At 35.6% G+C, this 26,287-nt stretch overlaps 2 protein-coding genes across 2 annotated transcripts in view; one reads left to right on the forward strand and one right to left on the reverse strand.

Moving 5' to 3' along the window:
• Window positions 1-6,241: 6,241 nt before the first annotated feature.
• On the reverse strand, window positions 6,242-20,794 carry NHLRC3 (NHL repeat containing 3). Its single transcript, XM_044668250.1, is given in 8 exon segments — window positions 6,242-8,983; window positions 8,985-9,207; window positions 9,795-9,907; window positions 11,257-11,348; window positions 14,566-14,766; window positions 18,135-18,282; window positions 19,540-19,685; window positions 20,471-20,794. Coding segments are annotated over 8 exon segments (1,044 nt in total). The 5' UTR covers window positions 20,559-20,794; the 3' UTR covers window positions 6,242-8,950.
• A 1,255-nt stretch (window positions 20,795-22,049) lies between these two features.
• Window positions 22,050-26,287, forward strand: part of PROSER1 (proline and serine rich 1) — a 28,117-nt gene continuing 23,879 nt past the window's right edge. The window contains exon 1 of the mRNA XM_044666069.1: window positions 22,050-22,094. Coding sequence (XP_044522004.1) covers window positions 22,050-22,094 — 45 coding nt within the window. The remainder of the gene's footprint in view (window positions 22,095-26,287) is intronic.

Raw genomic sequence — 26,287 nt, forward strand, 5'->3', positions numbered from 1 at the left:
GTATGGTACATGAAACTTTGGTGTTATTCCTAAACATGAGTAAATTTGTGACAAAACCAAATCAGTAAAATGAGTTCCCCTATCTGAATCAATCCATGCCAGCAGACCAAAACAAGGTATGATTTCTTTCAAAAGTACTTTGGCAACAAATGCCACTGTTTCTCTAGCAGTTGGAAATGTTTCTGGCTATCTGGTAAGCTGGTCTACTATAACTAAGCAAAATTTGTAATGTCCAGCCTTTGGCATTGTAATGAAATCTATTTGGAGATGTTCAAAATGTGTGTAAGCCAAAGGATGCCTACCAAAAGCTTTTCTGCTATATACTTGGCAGGTTTGGCAGGCTGCACACACTTTAGAGGCAATGTTAGTTATGCCAGGGGCTATACTTTTTTCAGAGTCTACAATGCCTTGGGTTCTAAAATGACCGTTTTTATGGATGGATTGACAGATTTGATGATAAAAAGTTCTAGGAAATATTGGTTTTCCTTCAGATGCCACCCATACTCCATTGATGTTTTGCCTTGAAGTTTTGTTTCCATTTTTAATGTCTTTTTTATTATATGAAAGGGATAAATCTGAGTCATTGATAATTGCCAAATTTAAGATTAATTCAGGGCTTTCTATAGCAGCAAGTTTTGCAGCAGCATCTGCCCAGTGGTTTTCCCTAGAGACAGAGTCAGTTCCACTTTTATGGGCAGAGCCCATACAGCCAGGGTTTCACGTAGTTGGAGAGCAGAAAGAACCTCATTGATCATTTTAGCATTTGTAATAGTTTTGCCAGCTAATGTTAAAAATCCCTTTTGAAGTTAAAGCGTACCAACAATGTGACATATTCAGAAGGCATCTCGAGACAGTGTAGATTGTTGCTTTCTTGTCTATTGTGATTACACAGGCAAATTTCAAAGCTATTAATTTTGCACCTTGAGTATTTATATTTGATGGCAGTGAAGCTGACGAGTGACAAATTCTGTGACTACAGATGCTCCAGTGTAACATATACCATCTCTCATAAAGGAAGAACCATCCATAAACAAACTAGATCTGCATTTTCCAAAGGAGTTTCCAGGAGATTATTGTGAGGTTTTTCTGCCACACAACTATGCAATGGTTCTCCTGTGATTGGTAAATCTGCAAGCAAGTTGGCAGGGTTGAGTGTTATGCACTGTTTTAAAGTGATGTTCTCATTGCGAAGTAAAGTTATTTCATATCTTGTCAGTCTTTGGTAAGAGAATGCCTGTGTTCTATACCTTAGCAAAAATGCTTCAACTTCATGAGGACACATTATAGTTAGGGGGAATCCCAATACTAACTGAAGATTTTGTTACTAGCAAAGCTGTTGCAGCTATGCCTCTAAGACATGGTGGTGCGCCTGAAGCTATTGGGTCTAGTTGAGCGAGTAATATGCAATTAGATGTTGAACAGGTCCTAAAGCTTATGTTAAAACACCTGAAGCTACTCCTCTTCATTCATGTCTATGTAGAAGTGAATAGTTTGTTGTAATCTGGGATGCCTAGAGCAGGGGCAGACAAGATAGCCTGCTTTAATGTAGTAAGCACTGCTAGGTATTCTGCCTCCAACCTAAGTGGTTCAGTGACTGCATCTTTTGTCAATGCTTTAAGGAGTTTGGTGATTTCCCCATAGCAAGGAATCTATTGCCTGCAAAATCTTGTTGTTCCCAAAATCATTCTCAATTCTCTTAGTTGATTGGGGCACTCAATTTTTTGATATCTTCAACATGCTTAGGGGAAATGAAGTGGGCACAATCAACTAAAACAAATCCTAAATACTCCACTTTTGGGAAGACACCACTGAACCTTGGCCTTTGAGACTTTGTGTCCTCTCTTATATAATTCCAACAGGAGATGTTTGCTATCTTCTTGGCATGCTCCACGAAGTGTATTAAACAGCTCTCCTTAAACTTGATACTTGCCAAATCTTGTGTCAAAATTTGAGAAAATAAAGTTAGACTTTTTATGTAGCCTTGAGGCAAATGACACCAAGTGTAATGAGAACCTTTCCAGGTGAATGCAAATATTTTTCTGGAATCTTCATGGATGGGTCAGCAGAATAGCTGATTTAGAGATTAAGGAAATCCCTTTAACAATCTAAAGCAGACTGGGCTTTTTTAATTCTCTAATGGCTGCTTACTTATTAAATCTGTTAAACATTTGTAGAAAACAAAGCATAGTTTTGCCTTTTAAATTTTTCCTATTTTCAGCATTGGTATGTTTTTTAATAGATCAGATTGAAGTTGTGGCAGTTTTATTCATCTTCTGTTCTTTATTACCTGTATTCTTATTTTATGTTGACTTTAACCTTTACTCTAATTCAGTGGTTTCTATTTAGTTAGTGGTTTGTGAATTCCTAGGCGGGAGGGTGGTTTTGTGACAATGGTTCAAGGGATTCAGACTAAAAATTCTTTAATATATCTTAAGTAGCAAATAATTGCTCAATTTTGGTACAAATTTACTTTTCTTGTTATAAGAAGCATGTGCATGTCTGAAACATTATAAGTTATTTTCTGCAACAATTTAAAACCATCATGATCATGCACACAATTTTGGTGGTCTTGTATTGGTTACATCAAACTCTTGACTGCTCGTGACTAAGAGCAACATGTTATTGTAGTTTCTTACTCTGTCATCAAATTGTTTCCAAACCTTCAATAAGGTTATACATTTGAAAGCAAATCTATTCCATATGAATGACTAGATGCATGTGCATTTTGTACATATTCTCTACTGAAGTAGTTCCCTCATTCCATTTTCCTATAATCCTGCCTTATCAGCGATATAATCACATGATCAAGATGTCAGCAGATGTTTGCATTCTTGCAGTGCAAATGTCAGGCTGTTTGAAAGTCATGATTGCTAGGTATAAGCATTACAAGTCATCTTAAATCTTCACAGATCATCACAAATTCTCTGCAGAAACAAACCTTATCCAGCTTTTCATTATAGTATTTAGACTATTTTCCAATTTAAACTTATCCTGAACTTATGTTACTATTCTTCTAACTGGCAGACTTTCAAATGAATTGGTGGGCAACATTGATCAGTCATTCAGTAGGGTTTCTTTGAGAAGATAGCGGGTGTGCCAGCTGCAGAACTCAATCTGAAGATATTCTTACTTGAAAGATTAATTTAAATATATATGCAATTGAATTTTAAGTATGCTCTATTATTTAGTAATGCACTTTTCATTAGCCAATACAAAAAAAAAGTATTTTTAAAATCACAATTAGCTATTTGTTTTCAACAATTAGGTAGCTAAAAATTTTTAAATTTTTAAAAAATGAATTTCCATCTCTCAGATGGAAGAGATTATTTTCTATAAGATGCAAAAAAGCTTGTAAATTCTCCTACCATTTCCTACCACATATTTGTGCAGGTATTTTTATTTTATTCTTGTTTTAAATCAAAATATAGAAAAAAATCAATGTGAAAAATAATTAAGACTATTCTCCATGTTGAGCCAAATATTACAAAATTTTTTCAAATAAAATTCCAACATTCAAATTAAGTTTATGTATGATTATATTGTTAAACTTCCAAGCTGTAATGTATTTCATTAAAATCATATACTGAATAAAATTTGTGAAATAACTAAATTTAATATGAAGTACTATTGCATTGCTTTTAATTCTTAAAAGAATGTCCCAGATATAGTATTTGTAGTTTTAAAAGTAATTAGTTTTATAATTTTATTAATTTTCATAATTATAGGCAAAATAAAGTTGAATTATATAAATTTAAATTAGAACTTTTGGGGGACAAGTAATTATTGTAAGCTTTTAATGAATAAATCTAAAAATATTGAGTAGCATATTAAATTACCTTAGGGATTCACAACACATTTTTTGTTGTTGCTGAAAAGTATTCAAGAAACAATGATGTTGGGAATCACTGTTCCAATCTGTTGTCTGTACAAACCACCTGATTTTAGCACAATTCCCAAGACTAATCATTTTCAGCCTGCTAAGATACAATTTCATCTTGGGATTTTGTTTGGTGCTTATCAATATATTCATTAATTAACAAGCCTTAATTTCATACCTACTAAGCACAAGTCAAGAGACAGCGTGCTATAGTGGCTAGACAGCAGGCCTCAGTCAGGAAGATCTGCATTCCTGACATACTGTGTGAGTTTGGACAAGTCATTAATATCTCACTAATCCCACAAAATTCTCTAAGCTCTCTAAATTCTAAATCTACTACATATTACTAGAAGGAGTTTCCTCTCTGAAAATTCCTTTTACCAGTGGAATCATAAGTCTGGTTCCTATTTGCTAGGAACTGGAGATACCAATAGTAAGATCGATTAGTTCCTTCCCTTAATTTAACTGCTTTTATTAATGCCTTAATAGCTAGTTTTTGTGAACTTTTGTGACTGAAAGTTTTAATCACTTTGTCCTAACCTAATGATGAAACTTGCCAAAGAGAAGACATCTACAAACTCAAGGCCAAACACTTTCTACATTGTTCTTTGTAAAGTTCTTTACAGATATTATCTCATTTTATCCTCACCTCAAAACAAAGCTGGAAGTTAGGTGCTATTATTAAGCTCATTTTATAGATGAATAAAATTACCACAGCTAGTGTCTGAGGCAGGAGCTGAACTCAGGTCATATGTGCAAATCTGAGAATCTGGTCATACCTCTGTATTGCCTTCCCTGGACCCTGAAGGGAAAAAGGATCCCAAGAAATATGTAGCTCAATAGCCTAAGGAATTGAGAATCAAAAGCTCATGACATATAACCATCTTCTCCCAAGATTCTCAAAGCAAACAAGCTATAAAATTCCTCCAACCTGAGTAGGACATTTGTAGCATACACCTCAAGTATCCCCTAGTCTGACCTAGAAAACGGCTGATGCTCTATATAAAAATGTTTGACGCATTTAGTCTACAAAGGTCTCAATTCTTTGGCAAATGTTATTTTTAGCCCCCTCCAAAAGAATATAGTCTGGCTGCATTCCCTTTGATCCAGCTATACCACTACTAGGTTTGTACCCCAAAGAGATAAAAAAATATTTTGTACAAAAATATTTAGTCACGCTCTTTGTGGTGTCAAAAAATTGAAAAAATGGGGAATGGCTGAACAAATTGTGGTATATGATGGTGATAGAATACTATTGTACTACAAGGAACGATAAACTGTTTGATTTCTATGTGAACTGGAAAGACCTACATGAACTAATGTGGAGAGAATGAGCAGAACCAGAACACTGTACACAGAGATTGCGACACTGTGCATGATCATATGTAATAGATTTTGCTACTAATAGCAATGAAATGATTCAGGACAATCTTGAGGGAATTATGAGAAAGAATGCTATCTCTATCTAGAGAAAGAATTGTGGGGTTAGAAACACAGAAGAAAAACATGGGATCTATCATTTGCTTATATGGGTATATGATCTGGGGTTTTGGATTTAAAAGATTATTGTATTAAATGATTTGGTCCCTTTTTACTCAGATCTTTTTATCTTTTAAAATAAACAGCATTCTTAGTGCAAAATTATACTTGTCTGAAGAGCAGAACTGTTAGAAAAACCAAGTTGGAGAACTGAAAAGGTACATGTTTATCTGAATAAACTGTTGCTATTGTTATACCAAACTTATAATAGCAAGTTATACTAACATATCTGGCTAATGCTAAGATGTCAGCCTCTGGCTAATAGACTAAATTAATGAAGGCATATTTTTGTTCTAACTAAGAGTCTAGGGAAAATGCCTTCAAATATACACATTCAGTATACACATACTGAATCAACTGTACAATTATGATTTTCATTGTTAGACCAAGAAAAAAGGAGAGAGAAAATTAAAACTGTGCTTTTAATGGGACCTTAAACATTTTTACTTTTAATGTAGCCAAGATGCTTATTATCTTGAACAGAACTCCACTGCCCTCTTCTGTTCTCAAAGAGAAAGTACATTGACATATTTTAGTTCAGCAGTTTCAATCATTTATTATTATTTTTTAAATCAAGTAGTAATTGTCTCCATTTTGCTTATCACTGATATATAACACATGAGAAAAAAAAAAGAGAGAAAAGTTTTTTTTCATGCTAGTAAGTCATCTCTGATGAATCCAAGGAGGCAAAAAAAGAATGCCATTATTTTTAACGTTGATCATGTGAAGTTTCTCTTTTGCTTAGTTAGCTTTAAGAAGCCCCAGCATTTGTATTTATTTAGTCAATCTCTGAAGGAAGAAGGTGAAATAATATGGCTACCAGAATGTTGATAAGAAAATTTTAATAGCAAATATGATAAAAATGACAAAATGAGTAATTAACAGCCAATCTTTCCTCCTACAACAAAAGTTCAAACCAGTCCCTCCAAAACCAATAAACAAGTACTTCTGGGTATAGATTTCAAAATGAGATAACTGGCATTTGTTCTTTCATTTCATTTCATCCTCAACAACCACATCAGAGAAATACTAAAGGTTTTCTTATCACCCCCATTTTACAGATAAAGAAACTGAGGTTGAGAGAGGGGCTCTATTTTGGTGAAAATAATAAAAGCAAATGAATACTTGTAAATTACCAATTACATAACTTTAAAATATTATCTATTCACATACTAACAGTATCTTTTTGTTTGCATAGGTGTGTTTGTGCTTTAAAACTTTTCAAAGTGCTTTTATCTACATGGTGTCATTCCTTTCAAACAACCTTCTTCCAAAGCAGGAGAGCAGATATTATATGGTCCTTTCCAGTTTGATAACTACACTCCTATGACTCATTGGGCAGAAGAGGAAAAAAATATCTAAAGGAGTAAATGCTCAAAGTCACAAAGGCTGGCTAAAATGATAGGACTAAACCATTTAGATACCTGGATCCTAAATTCTTCCACTAGGTCTTCTTGGGTTCTAAATTTCATCATAACATTAAAAAATACCATGATTCACAAACAGTATCAATATCTATTCTCTCAAAAGTTGTATGTTTACTCTACAATAATGGATCCAGTTTATGAGTTATTAACAAGTATTCTGGTCAAGAGATAATCTAGGGATAATTCATATTTATGTTGGATTTTAAGATTTAAATAACACTTTATTCATGACAATCCTGTGAGATAGGTAGTAAAAATGTCATTATTTTGATTTTTTAAATAAGGAAATTAAGCCTTGGTAAGGGTAAGTGAATTGCTAAGTTGTACAGCTACCATGAGTTTGAGTCTATGCCTTTGGTCACATGGTTTATGTGTCACCATGGACTCAGTTGGTCAGTCAGATAGTCAGATTGAAAAGACTAAATTACAGCCTTTTAAGTCTAACACTCACCTTCTTATACAATGCTGCCTCCTATATATACATAAGGAATTTGCCAAAGTGTGGGGAAGCTATAATTTCAAAATCTTTTAGCTAAGTACCAGGTTAGTCTGGTAGCTATAAATTATACAACTCCATTGCCCATTTATTGATATTGTTCCTAGGCAATCAAGACAATTATCTTAAATTTAACTAGTTTGGTAACATCTAGGATACCCTTAAACTAATTGGGGGAAAATGCTAAAAAAAAAAGCCTTCACATGATTTTATGATCAAGGATACAGATCACACAAATAAAGGATAAGGAGGAAAAAAATCCCCATGCCCAAAGATGATTATGGTGCCAGTGGTATTGATGAGTATCAAAAGTTCAACTGCTACAGTTCTAAGATAATTTAGTAAGGTATACTAAAGAGAGCTACTGAACCAAGTGCTGAATAACAGAAAAGAGCTTCCAAATCATTTAGTCCCTAAGTTCATGCAAATTATATTCCAAAGAATATACCAAAACAAAGTGTAGAAAAAAGCCAACAAAATGCTGACTCATCAACTCTTACCTTAGGATTCTAGAATTGCATGGATAATCAGCAAATCATTTATATTTGCATTTCAAGTGCATTATGTGATTTCTGCAGAGAGATTTACCTTATGAATTTTATTTTATTTGGGCAAACATTGAAATGAACTAGAATTTGGATAGTGAAAAATAGAGTTCTCAGAGGATGGCTGGCTGGGACATATGATGACTTACAAGGGAGAAACACTCAAGCATTTGCTATAACTAATTCAGGGTGGATAATCAATTACACCAAGTGATGTATGGAATACTAGGCAAAGGTGGATAGCAGAGAAATAAGCCAATGTGCATTTAAATACTAGAATGAATCAAAACAAACTGAAAATGGTTATAATTAAGCTGGTAGAACACATGAAAGAATGGAAGAGAAAGAGAAAAGAGAAAAAGACTGATCTTGTCAACTCAAACCTTTTGGTAAACAGCAGCCTATTAACTCTCCTGACATCTCCCTGAGGTAGATGTGTATTAATTCTTTCACATCCATGTTCACTAAGGGAACTGGCCTTAGAAGCAAAAGCTCAAAATTTTTTATTTTTCAAATCTTTTGTGGTAAAGTGTACAGGTAACTACTATAACATCAAAAGAATTAAATGATATCTCTCATTGCCTAGAAGCAAAATGAATTCAAAGGAATGCTTTTGATGTTTTAAAATCCTTGCTTCCTGTCTAACAATCTCACTTGCCATTCATTGCATCTATCGAACTGATCAGTCTGAGGCTCTCAGATTTTTATTTGAAAAGCATTTAAAAATATCCTCCAACTCTTACATCTACATCATTACTTTCCACATGAAAGGCAAGCCATTTTGTTCAACATCAAAATGATGTACCTTTCTATTCCAATTCTTTGGAATCACCTTTTCTATATCAAATTGCCCTTTAAAAAAAAAAAAGAAAAGCTAGGAAGTGATGGTACCAATAAAACATCTGGATTCAATGATTACTAATAAAAACAAAGTTTTCTGAAACATTTCTTAAAAGGATTGTAGCAGAACACTAAATTCTTACAAGAAAATTTAGTTGTTAATGAGAAAATCACAAGAGCTTTCACCTGAAACATTTGTAATGCTCATTCTTTGGAAAAAATAAATTTATGAATATCTAAGTGAAGGAATATAGTTATTTTAAAGGGACATATTTCTGAACTTGTGCTGCCCCAAGTTCTGCCACATAGATGGCTCCGGTTCTCCTATCAACATCTAGAAGATGTGGTGACACTTGATCAGCTAGCTGGATTGTGCTTACCACAGCACAGTCCCCAATGTTCCCTACAGGGGGGGCAGCCAACAGAGAAAGCTTGTTGATATTCAACTGGGCAACAATGAGGTACTTTTCATCAGGAGTAAATCTATAAAAGAACAAGACAAGAATTATATCATAAACAAATGTGAAATGTTCTAAATATGACAACCATTTTAACAAGCTTGTAACTTCTTTCAGAACAAAGACTTTTTTTTACATTTGTACCCTCACAAACTCAGCCTAGTGCCAAGTACACACCAGGCACTTCATAAAGACCTGGGAGTTAATTTACTACTTAAAGGAAGAAAATGAAAGGCTAATTATGCAATACTTGATAGATAAAGTCTAAGAAAAACAGTCTTTTGCAAATGAGTGAAGCTGGAGGTATCAATCAGTTGTCTGGACATCTCAGTCTACAGATTCCGTCCCCAGTGACTTTAAGAGAAACTGATGAGATGTTTCTTTTCACATGCATACCTTTTGCTGGCTGCACATTCAGGAGCCTGAAGCTTGTCTTTGCCTTGGGTTTGAAATACTATGCCATGACTTTTCTCTTATGCATCATAGTCTTTATTTTACCTACCTTTTTTCTTTGCTTGCAAATTTTACATTAAACAAATGCTTAATAATATATAAAGCTTTCAGAGGAATAGGACTACAAATTTGCTTTTAAAGTTTCTCTTTAAACATTACCTGACAGAATAAGGACCATCTTCTGTGAAACAATCACTCCATGCTCCCAACCACTCCCCTGTGGTTTTATCAAATACTTGGATTCTTTTGTTTCCTCTGTCAGCAACCCACACCTAGGAGTTAATTAAATAGTTATTAGAAAAGATCTATATTGAAAACAATTTTTCAGACACCTAGTTTATTGTATACAACTGAACTACTATATAACAACATAATAAAACATGTAATTTCACACAAAAAAGTATTTTTTTCTATTAAAAAGGACAGTTTAAAAAAGCCAATGAGACAAGTGGAACTGCAAGAGACCCACTATTTCACAGATAACTCTATAGACATAGCAGCTAAATCATTTTGATCATAATTTGTTAGAATCTACTGGCTGGTGTAGTCTGGTCTTTATAGAGTTAAAAGTGGCAAAGACCCAGAAGAATTTAGTACAACTGTGAGAATACATTGTGGTTGAGTCATTTGACTTAAGATATGCCTTCAAAACCTGTATTTATCAAATGTCAATTGATATTTAAATAAAAAAAAAAAACACGGTGAACATAAATAGGCATAAAATACCCCAAGGTGTGCCCTTACAAAATGGAATAAAAGGAAGCAACAGAGACTTTAGAACCTGGAAGAAGTGGGCAGATCTCAGTGAGGGAACAGGATAGCATGTAAAAAACCCTGAGCATTGCACTGACTTTCAGTAGATTCCATAAGGATTTATAGAAGAAAATGAAAAGAAAATTTTCAAAGGATAAGTAGCCATGGATGGGCCATGAACCATCTTGTTGATAAGAACGGCCAGATGGCTGATGACTGAATCTCTTATGATGACTCTACCAAGAGGTTCAGCTTGGCCAATCGAGTGAGCTCTCAGGTTGGGTGGGTGGCCATCATCATTAATCTTGCTTAGAAATGAATAATAAAGCCTTAGAACACTATAGAAGAAAGGGCTCTAAGGCTCAAGTTTGAAATCCCTCAATCTCCTTTAATCATGTGGGATTCTCAATTAAAAATACATTTTCTTCTGGTCCTAAAATTTTTGTCCTTGACAAAAATTGAAACAGCTTATAGACACAAAGTTTAATAGCTTTTTTAAGTTTGCCAAGTACTTTAAACAAATCTTATTTGATGCTCCTAACAATGCTGAAGAAGTTATTAGCTAGATTTTATAGAAGAGGAAGCTGAGGTTCACAAAGAAAAACTGATTTACCCATGGTGGCATGGTTAGTATTAGAGGGATAGTCAAAATCAGTTCTCATATAACTTCAAAACCAACATTTTTTTCTACTACAAAAATGAATCAAATTTTGAATTGTTGAAAAGTTTTCCTTCTACATTTTAAAAGACTTAAAGTACAAGTAATAAAATTTTTTTTTAAAACAATGAAGTGCCTATCCCTAAAGAACTCATATGAATAATGTTTCAATAAATGTGAACTTGGATATAGATAGAAAAATATTTTTACCCGACCAGTTGAGTCAACTGTTACACTATGTGGAATGTTGAACTGAGCTGGACCTGTTCCATTTTCCCCACGAATCCACTGCATCATAAAATCTAAATATAAGAAAACATTATGTCCTATGTAGTCAAATCTATAGAACAATGAAAGAAGTATTCTTTCAAAAAATCATGACAATATCCTGTGTTATTGTATGTATGGTTACGTAATTGAGTCAAAAAAACTGTCAAAACCTCAAATTTGGAGGAACTATATTATACATTATTCCTTTCCAAAGTCATCTGATCTTCCACATCCACCAGAAACTTGACTTAATTTTCCATCTACCTTCTTGTACTTCTTCTTTTATTAAATTTAAATGAAGAGTACAGGGAATACAAGGCACAAACAAAACACTCCCCTTCTTTAAGGAGTGGATATTGGTGGTAAAAAAGATAAGTATAACAAAATTTTCCTAGAAAACAGAGGAAACCTATTAAGGAAAATCAAGGAAAACTTCACAGGTCAGAGGACACCTGAAATGAGGAAGTACATTTTAAGAAAGGGGTATAATATATGCAAATATATACTGGTAAGACTGTTAAGTCTGAGGAATAATCACTAGGTTAGTTTGGTTCAAATGTAGAGTTCATGAAATATGGTTATAAATTAAGTGGGAGCCAGATAACAGGCCTTAAATGCCGGACTAATGCTTATAAGAAAGGTCATCAATATCATCATTCTTCTAGTCTGCCATGCTAGCTTTGAAGTCATTTGTAACATTCCTCTCTCTTTCTGCCCTTGAAGATCTCTATGTACAACTCCCGTTTCTCCAAAGAGTTACAGTTCTACATTACCAACTCCCTATTGGACATTTCTAATTAAATATCCTGTGGGCAACCAACTCAAAATCTTTCCTCCCAAATGATCTCCAACTTCCCTAAATCTGTTAGTCACTAAGATGGGCAATTTTAGAACGATCCTTAATTATTTACTCTCCGTCATCTCAACATCTAGTCAAGTTTTCTCAATTCTATGCCTTACAACATCTCTTGCATCCTTCTCCTCTTTACTCATACTATTTCAGACGTTTATTACCTCATGTTTGGATTGTAATATTCTAACTGGTGTTTTTGCTACTTTCTTCTCAAGTCAATCATTTATACAACTGGCAAAATATTTCTACTAAACCATGTTACTCTTTCATTCAAAGAGCTCCATGGCTCCCTATTGAAATATAAATTCCTGTTTGGCACTTAAAAATCCTTTGCAATCTGATTCTGGTCAATGGTGAGGACTGTCTTCTTATCCTAGCATGCACTGCCTCCTTCCCTCCATGTCTAAGAATCCCTAATTCCCTTCAATGTTGAGTTTAGGTGTCATCTCTTACATGAGACAGTTCCCAATTCCTTCAGTACTAGTGTCTCCCAACCCCAGTACTTTCTAATTAGTTTGTATATACTATATATTTATGTGTGTGCACCCACACATACTTAAGTGCTGTTTATGATCCTCATACTTTACACTCCTAATTGGTTACCTCAACAGAATTCAAATTCCTTGAGGGCAGTGATAGTTTTATTTTTGCCTTTCTCTATATAAGAAATACTTATTAGATTCATTTTTTTATCCCTATCAATTTAGTTCATGCTTTCTTTACTTCATGGCCTGATTATCACAACAGCTTCCTTGCTGGGGTCTGACTAAAATCTCTCTCTCCATGTTATCTCTGCCCTTGGTCCTATCTTCCTAAAATGATGCTTTTATGTCACTTTCTTCCCACAAAATTTTTCATTGATTCTGATACAAAGGAAAAATCACATGGTACACCCTTTACTGTCTCATCACCTTTATTCAGTATCCTTCCCACTTCTGTAGTCCAGAATGTTTTCCTTCCTATCAACCATTTATTCAAATCTCATTTTTTCAAGGCTCAATTCAAGTCCCACTTTATTTATAGTTTTCCTTACCACATCTGCTCACATTTAATCTAATCTTTCCCTTCTCTAATCTCCTATATAATGCAACCCAAGTCTTAGTGTGATTTATAAAACACAAAGCTTTTGGATCAACCTGCATTAAAGTCAATACCACAGTTTAGCACTTAAATATTCTCTAATTGTGCATTAGCTTTCCTCCTCTTTATTGTAACCATTTATTTCTATTAGAACCAAATAAATGGTTAATCCTTAAGACTCAACTCTTGGACTTTTTATCCTTAAATCTTTTTTTCTTAAGGTCACCACATTACTTTCAAGTCCCTGAACTCACTATAGCTACTATGCAAACTTCACTTTGTTGACCCACTCTTTTGAGAGCTGCTAGTTAAGAAATAACTTGTACCAGCCCAAGTCATTCTTCCACATAATATATCCAAATGCTATGTATGTAGTGGCAGACATATATCATAATCAGCAAAAGCTTTCTGGAATAGTGATTTTAAACTTTTTTGGGCATATACTTTCATCAGTAAAGTTTTTTGACCACGTACCCCAATATATGAATATTTATTTATTTTAATATTTTATCTAGGCATTCCTAATTATGAATCCGCTGAGGTAAAGATGAACTATTACTTGTCTCCAAAGTCAACAGGGAATCACTGGAATGACATGGAGAGACATGGTCACACATGGTAAGGAATATTAATTTGGCAGTTGTATATGGAGGTAATATAAGCAAAAGGTGCTAATGGACTGAAAGAGGATGATATTATATGTGAGTGGAGAGAAGGAAATGTATTTGAGATGTCAAAAAGATTGTCTAAGTGAATGTGAGTAAGGAATCAAAGATGCTCTATAAGTTGTGAACTTGGGTAAATGGACAGAAAGAGAAGTTCCAAAAAGTGGAATGAAATAATGTAATAAGATCTGTGATATAGATTACAGCTTATTCATCCCATGCAACTGGCTCTGTCCCACTAACGATGAAAGTGGTAGGAGAAGAAAAGGATTCACCAGCCTTAAGGACACCTGTCACAGATACAAGGTGAGTGGAGAGGGTGACGGGGAAGATGGGGGCAGAACACAGTAGTCTCAGGTGGGCAATTTTGCCCATGAAGTTCCTGGTACAGTGTCCCAGGCAGATTATGTGCCCAAAGGAGTGTGTGCCCTGAGCAGAAGGGTAGTTTTAGAGTTTTTGTAATCACTGAAGGTTTGTGTATACAGAAGATGGGGAAAACAATGATAGTATTGGAGATAAGTCTACTAGCTTATCCATCTTCCCACAAACTCATCGGCCCCCTTGGATCATACCATGGTTCTCTGTGGTTATGAGGCCCTAACTTAATTAAAACCACTGTTCTAATTTTAGCAACAAAATGAGATTATATACCTTGGGTCAGTTTAAGCAGTCTGTTATTCATTCCTCCATCTCCATCCACAAGGTAAATTTCTCCAGTGTTTTCCACATATATCTCTGCTGGGTTATCAAACTGGATTGGGTTTACACCAGTTCCTTTTTTGCCAGGGGTACCCAGAACTTGAATGAGGTCACCAAAGGAATTGTATTTTTTCACTGTATGTCCATAAGATCCTGCATTTAAAATAAGGCCTTTTCACAAATATAGCTCTTAGACAGATATTTAAATAAATATGTATTTAATGAGAAAACGAATGAAAAAAATCAGAAAAGGTTGGGAAGGGGTAAATAATGAGGTATTATAATCTGGTATATACTATATCAAAATTAGTTATTATGTAAAATCTCATCTGTTTAAGGTTGATTTAAATCCTCTAATTCTTTCGAATGACATTTCTTTTTATGTTGAGTCTTTAGACTGACCTGATTAATGTTGATTATTTTTGAATGATTTTCTGAGTTGTATTATTAAATCAACAGTACTAAATAAATGTAACCTTTCTGACCAATTCTGACATCACATAAGCATTTGTAATTAAGGAATTTAAGTACTGAGGTGTAACTTTGAAAAGACCATCAGTTGGTAACTTCAAATTCTCTATTATAATATTCAAGGTGAAGTAGGTTTCCAGAGGGTATAATTTCTATAATGCAAATATACCATTTTTCTTTTGGTACTCATAATTTGACACTTTTAAAAGTGAGAATAAATGCCCTAAAATTACATGCCTTAACTTTTTGGACAGTTATTTCCATGTAAGATTTCCTTGCAAGCAAAAGCATGGATCATATTTTTTTTGTAGAATAGGGAAATTATCATAGAGAAAAACTAATGGAAATAATCATGGAGGTTCAAAACTAACCCAATTTATAATTTGACGTGTCACAAAAGTAGAAAATTTCATGAGAATTTAAAGTAATCTGAACCAATCTGTATTTTTAAAAAAATAGCTAAAAGTAAAGCAGAATGGTAGAGTGGAAAGTACATGGTTCTGAAGTCAGAAAATTTGAGTCCAAATCCTGCCACTGAAACTAAAAAGGTTGTAGCTTAGGAAAAGTCACTTATCCACCTGTGACTTCAGTTTCCTGGTCTGTGTAAAGAGGAGGTTTGAGTAGATAGCATCCCTTCCACTTCTAGATCCTATTATTTTGGAGTCTTAATTAGTTGGCAAGAACAATTCTAGAGCCTGAACCACAAGATGTTTAGAAAAGTGTAAGAAGTGTTATTTGATTATAAAGAAGAGCAAAAGGGAAAGAATCTCATTAAAAAAAAAAAATAAAGTAAAGCTGAGCCGCTAACTTCCTGACTCATGGGATTGATTTTCTTTTAGATTGAGACAACTAGGAAAAATTTTGACATGTGCTATGGTTAGGAAAAAAACCAAAACACAATAATGAAAGAGGAAGAAAGATAATTTGTCTTGTTTCCATGTATGAAGTTCATTGAAATGTTATAAAATGGAATCATAGGATGAATTATGTTAAAAATTCAAGTTGTTAATCAGTGAGAGCCTGAAAAAGATTGACAAATCAAATCTTACAATTAACTCAAGAGATAGTATAGGTTTTACAGCTGCCCTAGAATGTTGTCAGCAAAATTGGTTAAACAAATGAGCCATCAGCTTGAGCTTGGAAATCTTTTTTTGGTGGAACAATATATATAGGATATGGAATCCATTTTTAATTTTATCAATTTTTAAGATTTTATCAATTCTGAAAGCATTAGATCCAAAAAATCCCATTAGTGCCAGAAATTTTCATTAAATGACAGAAACTAGGATCTCACTGAAGAGGCAGGTGGGTAAAACAGTTGATAAGAGTAACAATGCTGGAAGTCAGGAAGAACCGAGTTTAAATCTAGCATCAGATTCTTACTAGCCCTGAATGACTCTAGACAAGTCATTAACCTGTGCCTCAGTTTGCTTGACTATCAAATAAGGAAGAGAGCACCTATCTCAAAAGAATAGTTGTAAAGATGGGAATAATATTTATAAAGTGCTCCCACAATGCCTGGTAATAAATGTGCTTATTATTATTATTATTATTATTATTATTATTATTATATTATCTAGTTAACCGAAGAGCAGAATTTGATTCAAATTAGGCACATTCTACTACAAATTTTTACTCTACTACTATAAAATAAAATCTAGATTTACAAATCAGATAAATTAAAGGATTATTTACTCTAAAAAGGGAAACTTCCCCAGTTTTCCTAAAGCATTTTACATTTTATTTGATAACTCTTTAAAAATTCATTTGCAATATATACAAAGTAAACATTACTAAAACTTGCAAGTACACACAAGTCTTGTAAATGTGGTTACTTGAAATAGGAGAATTTTAAACTTATGTTTTAAAATGTCAAATAAGCCAGATAGAATGTAACATGTACAAATAAGCTAAATTACAACCCATTCTACAAGAATGGATTTGGAAAAAGGGATATCTGATACAATAAAGATTAGAAAAATGTAATTTTCACTTTAATCTTAGTTGAGGAAACTAGTCTTTGCTGCTTTTTTTTGTGACTCACATCTTGAGCCTCAAGTTCAAACTGCCCCCTCCCCCAACCCCAATCTGTGAATTTAAATGTGCTGTTGATATCTTAAATTAATAAATAGATATGATGTCTTCCCATTCTTTTTAGTATACCTGCTAGAAACAAGTTCACAGATCCATTAATGATGTCATTAGGGTTGCAGAAATGCTACATCCATTAATAAAATTTTAATTTTGCCAATGGTGATCACTGTACAAACTTTCTTGAAAAAATAGCTATTTCAGGTCAATTTTGGAGGTAGGAAAGCTGTGCTCCTTGTGCTTTCTTAAAAATGGGGTCCAGATTTCTGCAGTATATATACCATTTCAACACAGAAAAGCAAATTACAATTTAAAAATCCATGAACACATTTAGCAATTAGATTTTTCTTTTGAAACAATGACATTCTTGCATTAAATGCACAAGAATGATGTAGATAAGTGAAACAAAATAATTCTAAGTTATCTTTTTCCTCTCTTGCTAGTTTTAGAAGCAAGTTTGGGAATTAAGACTAGTAATTAGAATTAATCAATCTGGAGATGCTGTGGTGCAATAAAATATGATATGCTAGCTCTTCAAGGTGGTAAATGATGGGTAGAGCCCAAAGTATGAATATCCTATAAAGGGGTGAAAAGGCCCTCTTTCCTGAATAGATCTCCTGTGTGGTGCTAACCAAAAAGGAGACAAGTGCAGCCAATCATGACAATGTTATCACTGATTCAGTTTATTTCAGTGATTCTTAATGCCAGACTACCAATAATGATGGGGGGTAATTGCTGGCCTCAGCATGCTGAGAATAATTAATGATAAAGAAGCTGCCATTGCTTTTAGCCTGGACTTGCTTCCTTAGGGGCAAAGAAATATCTATGTTTCTTAGAACTGAGAAATAGCCCATTTAATTTGAGGAAATCAGCTTTCAAAAAATGAAGCAGAACAAAGAAAGTTATGGGAGAAGCCATTAAGTTCTTCCATCATAATTTATAGATGTTACTACACATACCACTTCCTACATCCGTGATCCAGACTGATTGTTCATATTGAGTACTGGTTGCAAAGATACCATGAGGTGTGTCAACAGTGTCATTCCAGGCTCGAAGGAAATATCCATCCTCTGTGAACACTAATACTTTTGGTATGTTATCCCCTCTCTAAAGGCATACAAAAATAGCTGCTTAGACAAGACCAGGTTTAAGTAAATACAGTCCTTATTGTGGTAGACTGGAAAAATCTACAAAAATTATACAAGAAAACAAAACCCCTATATAAAGATGATACCTGTATATTCACAACCAAAATAAAATCTTTAATATCTTCAGAATGGCTGAATGCCATGTAATTAAGTCAATATAGTATTTAAACTCCAACAATATCTTTAAGAAACATTACAAAACATATCATAAGTGTAAATTGTTAAAAACTATAGAGAGAAGATATGGTAGTGTGGATAGAGGAACATGTAGTCATAGAGGCAGGAAGGTTCCAATACTGCCACTGATATATACTCATTGTGTAACCAAGAAGAATCTCTTATAACATCTCAATTCCCTGAGGTAATTCTTTCCAGACTCATCACATTTTAATCCCAGCTACACATTTTTTCATCCAGGGATATTATCTCATTCCAATCAATCAATCAACATTTATCAAGCACTTTCTCTGTGTGAGGCACATTGCTAAGCATTGGTCCACAAACAAGACATTCTACCTCTCAGCTCTTAGCATTTTCTCTTGCTGTTTTCCTTGTCTGGAATGCCTGCCCTCACCTCTACCTCCTAGCTTCTCTTAAGACCCAATAAAAATCCCATCTTTTACAGGAACTTTCCCAAGCCTCTTAATTATATTATAGTCCCTCAGTTAATTATTTCTTATTTATTCCATAAGTAGCTTATTTGTACATTTTTGTTTGCTTATCCTCTTGCCTATTTTTTTTTTAATTTTTATTTTATTTTAAACCCTTAACTTCTGTGTATTGACTTATAGGTGGAAGATTGGCAAGGGTAGGCAATGGGGGTCAAGTGACTTGCCCAGGGTCACACAGCTGGGGAGTGTCTGAGGCCAGATTTGAACCTAGGACCTCCCCTCTCTAGGCCTGGCTCTCACTCCACTGAGCTACCCAGCTGCCCCCTCTTGCCTATCTAATTTTGAGCTCCTCATGGGCAAGGATTGCCTTTTGCCATTTTTTACATTCCCAGCTCTTAGTGCCTGAAATATGGTAGGCACCTAAATAAACATTTGTTTATTGACTGACAAAAAACGAACCTCTACCTCAAAGACTATAAATTACAAAGGGGTGGTCAGTTTTCAAATGTAAAGAAAGTTTCCTCATCCTATATCCTCCACAGTACCACAATAAAAAATCGAACTATATCAGTCTCTATGGGGGAAAAACTTCCATTTTTACTTACTTGTGCTACATAAACTAATCCTTTAAGGGAATCTACTGCGACACAAAATGTTATGCCAGTGAAGTACTCTGGATTTTGGGGCCATTTTAAATCCAAACGGTAAAGAGGTTCCTCTATCTTCCAAGAAGCAAAGAAAACAAAGGTTCCTAAGCCCTTAAAAATAAGAGAAATAGAATTAATTCCATTTTAAAGTAAAACAAGACTTAAAGAATTCCAGATTCTCCAAAGTTTACTGAGCTTCATTTTTTTTTCTTCGCAGGCATTCATAGGAGATGGCAGTTGGTCAATTATAAGGAATCAAACATTTTATTAGGTTAAAGCAGTTGTCCTTAAATCCTGGTCTACAGAAGCTTTAAATAAATTTGGGGGGGGGGTTGTAAATTTAGATCGGAGGGGGAAAAACATATCTTTATATGTAAATACATACTTTCATATTTCTTTAAACTTTCACTAGCCTCTAACTTAAATTTACCATTTCCTTCAGTTATTAGTGTTGGCAATAAACCACAGTAGCATTAGCTGCCATCAGTCATTTTCTCAACCTTATTAGTGCATACAAATGTTGTTTATGCTCAATACTTAAATATGCTGTATATCAGATTTCCCCCTAATATTATGATTATCAATTTAAAAGCCTTATTGTTGGATTCCGGAGAATCCAAGGCATAAATAAAATTTTGAACTTCCGAGTTAAAAAAACAAGAATCTGGAATTTACAACGCAGTACAACTATGCTTACTTTGCTTTATCTCGGCAGCACAATGGATCTACACAACACTATTTTCTGCAGGAAGCTACAAGACACTCCTTGTCATTTTGGAGTGGCACTAATTTTTGCGGAGCCACTCACTCATTCACATACTGCCGAGCCACTCAGTCACATCTCTAAAGGTGAATCCTCTCACACCCCGCCCTACCCCCCACCCCCGACTCACGGGCGACCTGCAGAAGTGGGAATGGAAAACCAAAAGAGTCAGGGATAAGGTGGCGGCTCCAACGCAGACCCAGAGTCGGGCCATTAGCACAGCTCGGTAGGGACGGGATCTGGGTCGCGATTAGGGTGAACGGTGGTAGCAGCGGACTGCGTGGGGAGCGGCTCCGAGGGACTTCAGCAAGTCTGTGAGGGAGGCGGCTCCTTGCACCCGGAGGACAAGTTTTGCGGAAGGAAAGGAATCGGAGAAAACCTTTGAGAATGGATGCATTGGCGACACAGAAGGAGAACACAACACAGGAATCGTTTCTCTCAACCGCAGCTTCAAACTACGTTCAGGAAAGGAAAGTCACGCGACCTGACAGGTGATGGGGTCAGGTGACTGCCCGGCTCCTCCCCTATGGGCCCTGATGAGCTTGGGCTTCCCTGGGTCCTATATAGGGGTGCCCTGGGTTCTGCTCCCACTGCTCCCACTCATTCTCCTCGGTTTGGATTGGGAGATCAGGTATAGATTGCTACCAAATCTGTTCGATTAAGTAGTCAACGCCTAGACTTCATATAGGCGGCTCCAAAGAAAAATTTAAACTCCGCCTCGATTCTTTGTGAATTCCGGCATTCTCCCTAGACGCCTTACCCCATTTTAGGGCCCCACCGGGGAGGAGCGGTGGGGGGGCTGTGTTTTGTTCCCCGCGTGGAGGAGGCGCGGAGAATTGAGTTTCTTCGCCGCGACGTACGGCTTTGAAGGTCCCTCCTCCTCACTCCCCACAGCGGTGGGGGTTGCAGGTGGGGCTTCGGTGACCGGTTCTTTGGCGACCTTACGGGGCCTCGCTGCTCGGTGCTCGAGATTCCCCCTGTCCCAAGGAGTCTCCCCCTCCATCCGGCTCTCCAGGCGCTCTACAGCCTTGCCCGCTCCCGGAAGCCGCGGGTTTTGGTAACAAAGAGAGCCCTTGCGCTGCTCCTGCAGCCGCGGCGGCCCAAAGTGTGTGGAGCCGAGGGCGCCGGCGGGGAGGGGACCTGAGCTAGGAAGTGAAAGAGTGAGCGAGCGCCGTTTGTGCGCTGCCGGCTATGGGGCTGGGCCGACTGTGACAGGCGTGGGGGCCGGCGGCGGTGGAGGCGGGGACAGGTGCTGGGCGCCTTGCCTCCTCCTCCCCGGCAGCAGCCCTGGCGCAGGTGCTGCGGCCACTGCTGCTGCTCCTCTGCCCTCCCTCCTCAGGGCTCTCCCTCCTTCCTCCCCCCGGGCCTCAAGCACCCTCCCCCACCCCCCGTGTCCGCAGGAGTCCCGCTCCTTGCTTGTAACTCACAGAGGGAATAAGACCTCCATGGTCTTGTCCTCTTCGTGTTCGCACATAACTGGAACAGAAACTTTGCAGGGATTTGTTGTTTTGTTTTCCTTCTCCCAAGTTTCTGCTTTTTTAGACAACCTTTTTAAAAAACAGAATCTTTTACTAATTCTCTAGTCCTGTTTTCCCTTCGGGGTCATTTATCGATACCTCAACCTTAGTGACTTTAAAAGAAAACGGAACAGTGCGAGTACGAATGCTTTTGTTGGAAACCTAACTACGTCTAGACTGCAGTCAAGATGGATAAAAAGTCCTTTGAAACGGTGCTGGATGAAATTAGAAAGGTAATTCTTGGTGGCTTAAAGTAGTGCGATAGAATGGCCATGTCTTTCTGATTGTTTTTTTGAGCAATTGGGAAAAGATCTGATCCAGCTGGAGATAGGATGCTCTGGTGCAAAGCATCTGAGATTGCTAAACCGGAGAGGTGGGGGCCGGAGTTCTAGTGTTTTTCTGATCTGTGTCATTTTTTTTAAGGCACTTGTGAATATGCATATGTTTATGTGTGTACATGCACATGCATATGTGTACACAAACACATGCACATGTGTACATTCATTTATGAACACATACAACCATATTCAGTATGTATAATTGATGTTTTCCGATTTCGCTTCACGAGGCTTTTTCAAAATATTCCTCTTCCCTCTGAGAACCATCTCATTTAACACCTGTCTAAAAAAGAGGGTGAGGGGGATCAGCAAAACACATCATTATGTCCAGAGAGTGAAAAGAAATAGGAGAGGAATCTGACTTTTTTTCATTTCCAGTGAGGCACTCAGACTTTAGAGTGACAACATCCCCAAAACTAGTAATTGGCCTATTCCCTGGGAAAAGTTCTTAAATAGGATTATTAACAATGTATGATTCTCAAGATCTCCTGGAAAAAAATTATTTAATACCATTTGTCATCTGGATGGTTTTCTTCAAATTTCCAAGATTAAACCAGAAAAAAAAAAGCAAGCAAACAGTTTCTTGTTTTGATGAGGAAAATCAGTTAACTTCTTGGAATAACACTAATTTTAAGTGTATTAACCTTTGCATACTGAAACATCTGAATATTGATTATAAATTCCAGAAATTAAGTTCTTTCTGGGGCATTTTTACCTATTTGTCACAATCCAGAAGACCTAAGATTTTGTTTTTTAAATCCTTACCTTCTCACTTAGAATTGACATCAGTTCCAAGGCAGGTGATGGTTAAGGGCTAGGCAATTGGGGTTAAAAGTCTTGTTGAGGACACACAACTAAGAAGTGTCTAAGGGCAGATTTGAACTCAGAACCTCTCTAGGCTGTCCATTAAGCCACCTAGTTGTCTTGAAGCTAAGAATTTTTTTTTTATTTAGCAAAACATTAAAGATATAATTTATTTTTTAAAACTCTTATCTTCTGTCTTGGAATCAATACTGTGTATTGATTCCAAGGCAGAAGAGCAGTAAGGGCTAGGCAATGGGGGTTAAGTGACTTGTCCAGGGTCACACAGCTAGGAAGTGTCTGAGGCCAGATTTGAACCTCTGACCTCCTGTCTCTAGGCCTGGCTCTCATTCCACTGAGCCACCCAAAAATATAATTTAACTACAGAATGTTAATGTTAATGTTCATCCTTAGCAAAAATAGGTGAACTCATTGAAGTTGTCCCAATTTATTACCAAAAAAACCCCTTTTATAATATTTTTCCTAGCTGGAGCAAGGTAAATTTAGTATGAAATAGACTTTCTAGAATCATGTCTAACTTTAGTTCTCTATTTTACATTCCCTGTTTAAAGATGAGGAAACTAAGGCTTAGAAAGTTCAACTGATTTGCTCTGGGTCATGCAGCTACTAAGTGCCTTAGGGAGCATTTGAACTCAGGGCTTCTGGACTAGAGGTACAACTGTGCTCCAGCTAGCTGTCTCCTTGGAGTAATTTATGAGACATTTAGGCCTGAAAGATTTAAAGTTTGTTTGAATAGAGTTTGACTAGTAAGTTTAGTTTTGGTTTTAAACTCATTGACCTCTATAAAATGCTGACCTTGCTGTCATCACTTAATTTGTCTTCTGTATTCTGTTTTGATTCCATCTCAGATATATTTTTATTTAAAATTTCTTATATGCCTTTCACATTAAATTTGCAGATTATTTTACAAGCTAAATTTTTTGTTTTGAAACCAGTTAAAATAAATTTACAGTAAAATATCATTGACTTCAAGTCTACATAATGTGGAATCCATGATAATTTTGTTGTTGACTGAACCTAATATTTCTTCTTTCTGAGTATCCATGAGAAAAAGAATTTGTAATTCAAATAAGTTGGCTAGTAAATGCTTAGCTAGTACTCTGTCTTAAGTCCTTTGAAAGTCCTCAGTTCCCTATGAACAATTGATATGCTAATTTCCAATCAGTTTTATTCATTGAAGTGTGGGCACTTGATGTTTGTATGGACTACTTTTGAATTTATGTATATGATAAAGTTTCAATTTTTTTTTAAAGAAAGAATTGTATTTAAGTGTTCTATAATCAAAACATTATTGGATTCCTGAGGTTTTGGGGAATGATTAGAAAATGCTAGTGGATAGAGGGGCCCCTAAAGAGTAATTTGGCTGGAGAGGAATGACTTTACACAAATGCATAATTTAACACAGAAGTTAAATATGAGCAAGGTGCCTGTGGATAGATTTGTTACCTTGAGACTAAGTGCTTGCCTTTGGTCACATAATTTACTTAACTCCTGTCTGTTTTTTATCTGTAAAAAAGGAACAATAACTTCATAAGATAGATATAAGAAGTTCTCAGTAAATCTTAAATCACTATACACATTTGTTATTTTACTGATAATTCATGTAAGGTTTAATTCTTATCCACCTTTATTCTTCCTCCCTCCTCTCATTGCTGAAACTCCTGACTGGTGCTAAAGTAGGAGCTCAGAGGAAAAATCTGGAAATTTTCAGAAAAATAGTCAATAAATAGTCAATAAATCCAATGTAAGAATGTATATTATATACCTATGTTGTTCAAGGTTAGTGTAGGTGTTGAGACTTTAAAAAAAAAAAAAAAAAAAAGATAGTCTCCTATCCTCAGAGTGCTTACCTTCTTAGAGTAAATGATTTGTGGAAGAGGCTCTGAAAAATTGGAACTATCTGTCTGAACCAGCCTGTCAAATGAAAGCAAGTGCCAGACTATCAGACAGTCAAACTATGTTCAACTAGATTTTATAGCCATCTTAGGTAAGGGTTTCTCGAGAATCTAAATAAAATGGGAGTTTTGTTTGGGATATTTGACTTCAAAAACTCTTTGAGCGAAACAGTCTGGTAGAATAAGGGACTTAGAAGTAGCATGGCACTATAGTGGATAGGACATTGGAGTTAGGATCTTTATTCAGATCCCATTTCTGAAGCTTACTGCTGGTTACTCCAAGTGACCTTAGAAAAATCACTTTACCACTGTGGGACTTAATTTCCTTTGTAAACATGGAGTTTGGGCTAGATGGACTCTTAAGGTCCCTTTTAGATCCAGATCTGTAAGTCTCTTGAGGCTCTGAGGAGTGGGGCAACAATAGGAAGTTTATAGATGGGGAAATAAAAAAGATTATCAATGTTTTTTCTTCCTAGGATCCAGAAGTCAGACTAGTGCTCATTATTAGTACTTCATCAACATTGTGCCTTTTATAAGGTAGTCTGACATTAAATAGTGAAACAAGTCTTGGATTTTTAGTTGAAGGCCTGAGTTTGAATCCTCTTTCAGATACCTTATAGCTATGAATATGGGTGCCTCACTTAAGCTCATTTGAAGCTTAGTTCTGTTAGGTCTGTAAAATGTAGATTGTAATACTTCATAGGATTGTGAGGATGAAAACTAGATAATGTAAGCAAAATACTTTATAAACCTTAAAGTGTTTTCAAACCATTTCAAAACATAAAATAGTAGTTGCTCCTTTTTTTTTTTTTTATGTAACATTGATTCAGTGAGAAAATTCTCAATTTCAAATAGATGATTTACAAAAGAACTTTAGGAATAATGGGAACAATTGGAAGCTTTTTTTTTTAATAAGAAGTAGATTTAGAAGGACTACATAATTGCAAAATGATGTAGACATCCATGTTATGGGCTCAGAGAGGGGGTGAGATCAGGTGGTCTTAGTGAAGCCAGAGACCTAGAATATGAACTGATTTCAAATGCCCCTTTACTGTTATTCATAGATGTTCTTGTATTTCTTTTTACATGAGGCATGCTGGTTATTTAGTGGATGTTTTTAGTTTCAGCATGAAATTGAATAACTGAAATCACTTGGAAAAAAAAAAGAGGATTCTTGGTCCTCAACAGTGAAAGTAAACTTCATGTACTCTTCAGTGGCTTGTGACACTTTGTAATGCAGACACATGCAGATTAACCCACTTTAAAAATTACTTTGTGCTATGTGTTTTATAGTTGAAATATTTTAACTATCAATATATTAAGGAAATAAGAACTTAAAACCCATATTTGCATAACTGTGTCCCTCACCAA

Source organism: Gracilinanus agilis, chromosome 3 (genome assembly GCF_016433145.1).
Source record: "Gracilinanus agilis isolate LMUSP501 chromosome 3, AgileGrace, whole genome shotgun sequence".
Taxonomy (NCBI): domain Eukaryota; kingdom Metazoa; phylum Chordata; class Mammalia; order Didelphimorphia; family Didelphidae; genus Gracilinanus; species Gracilinanus agilis.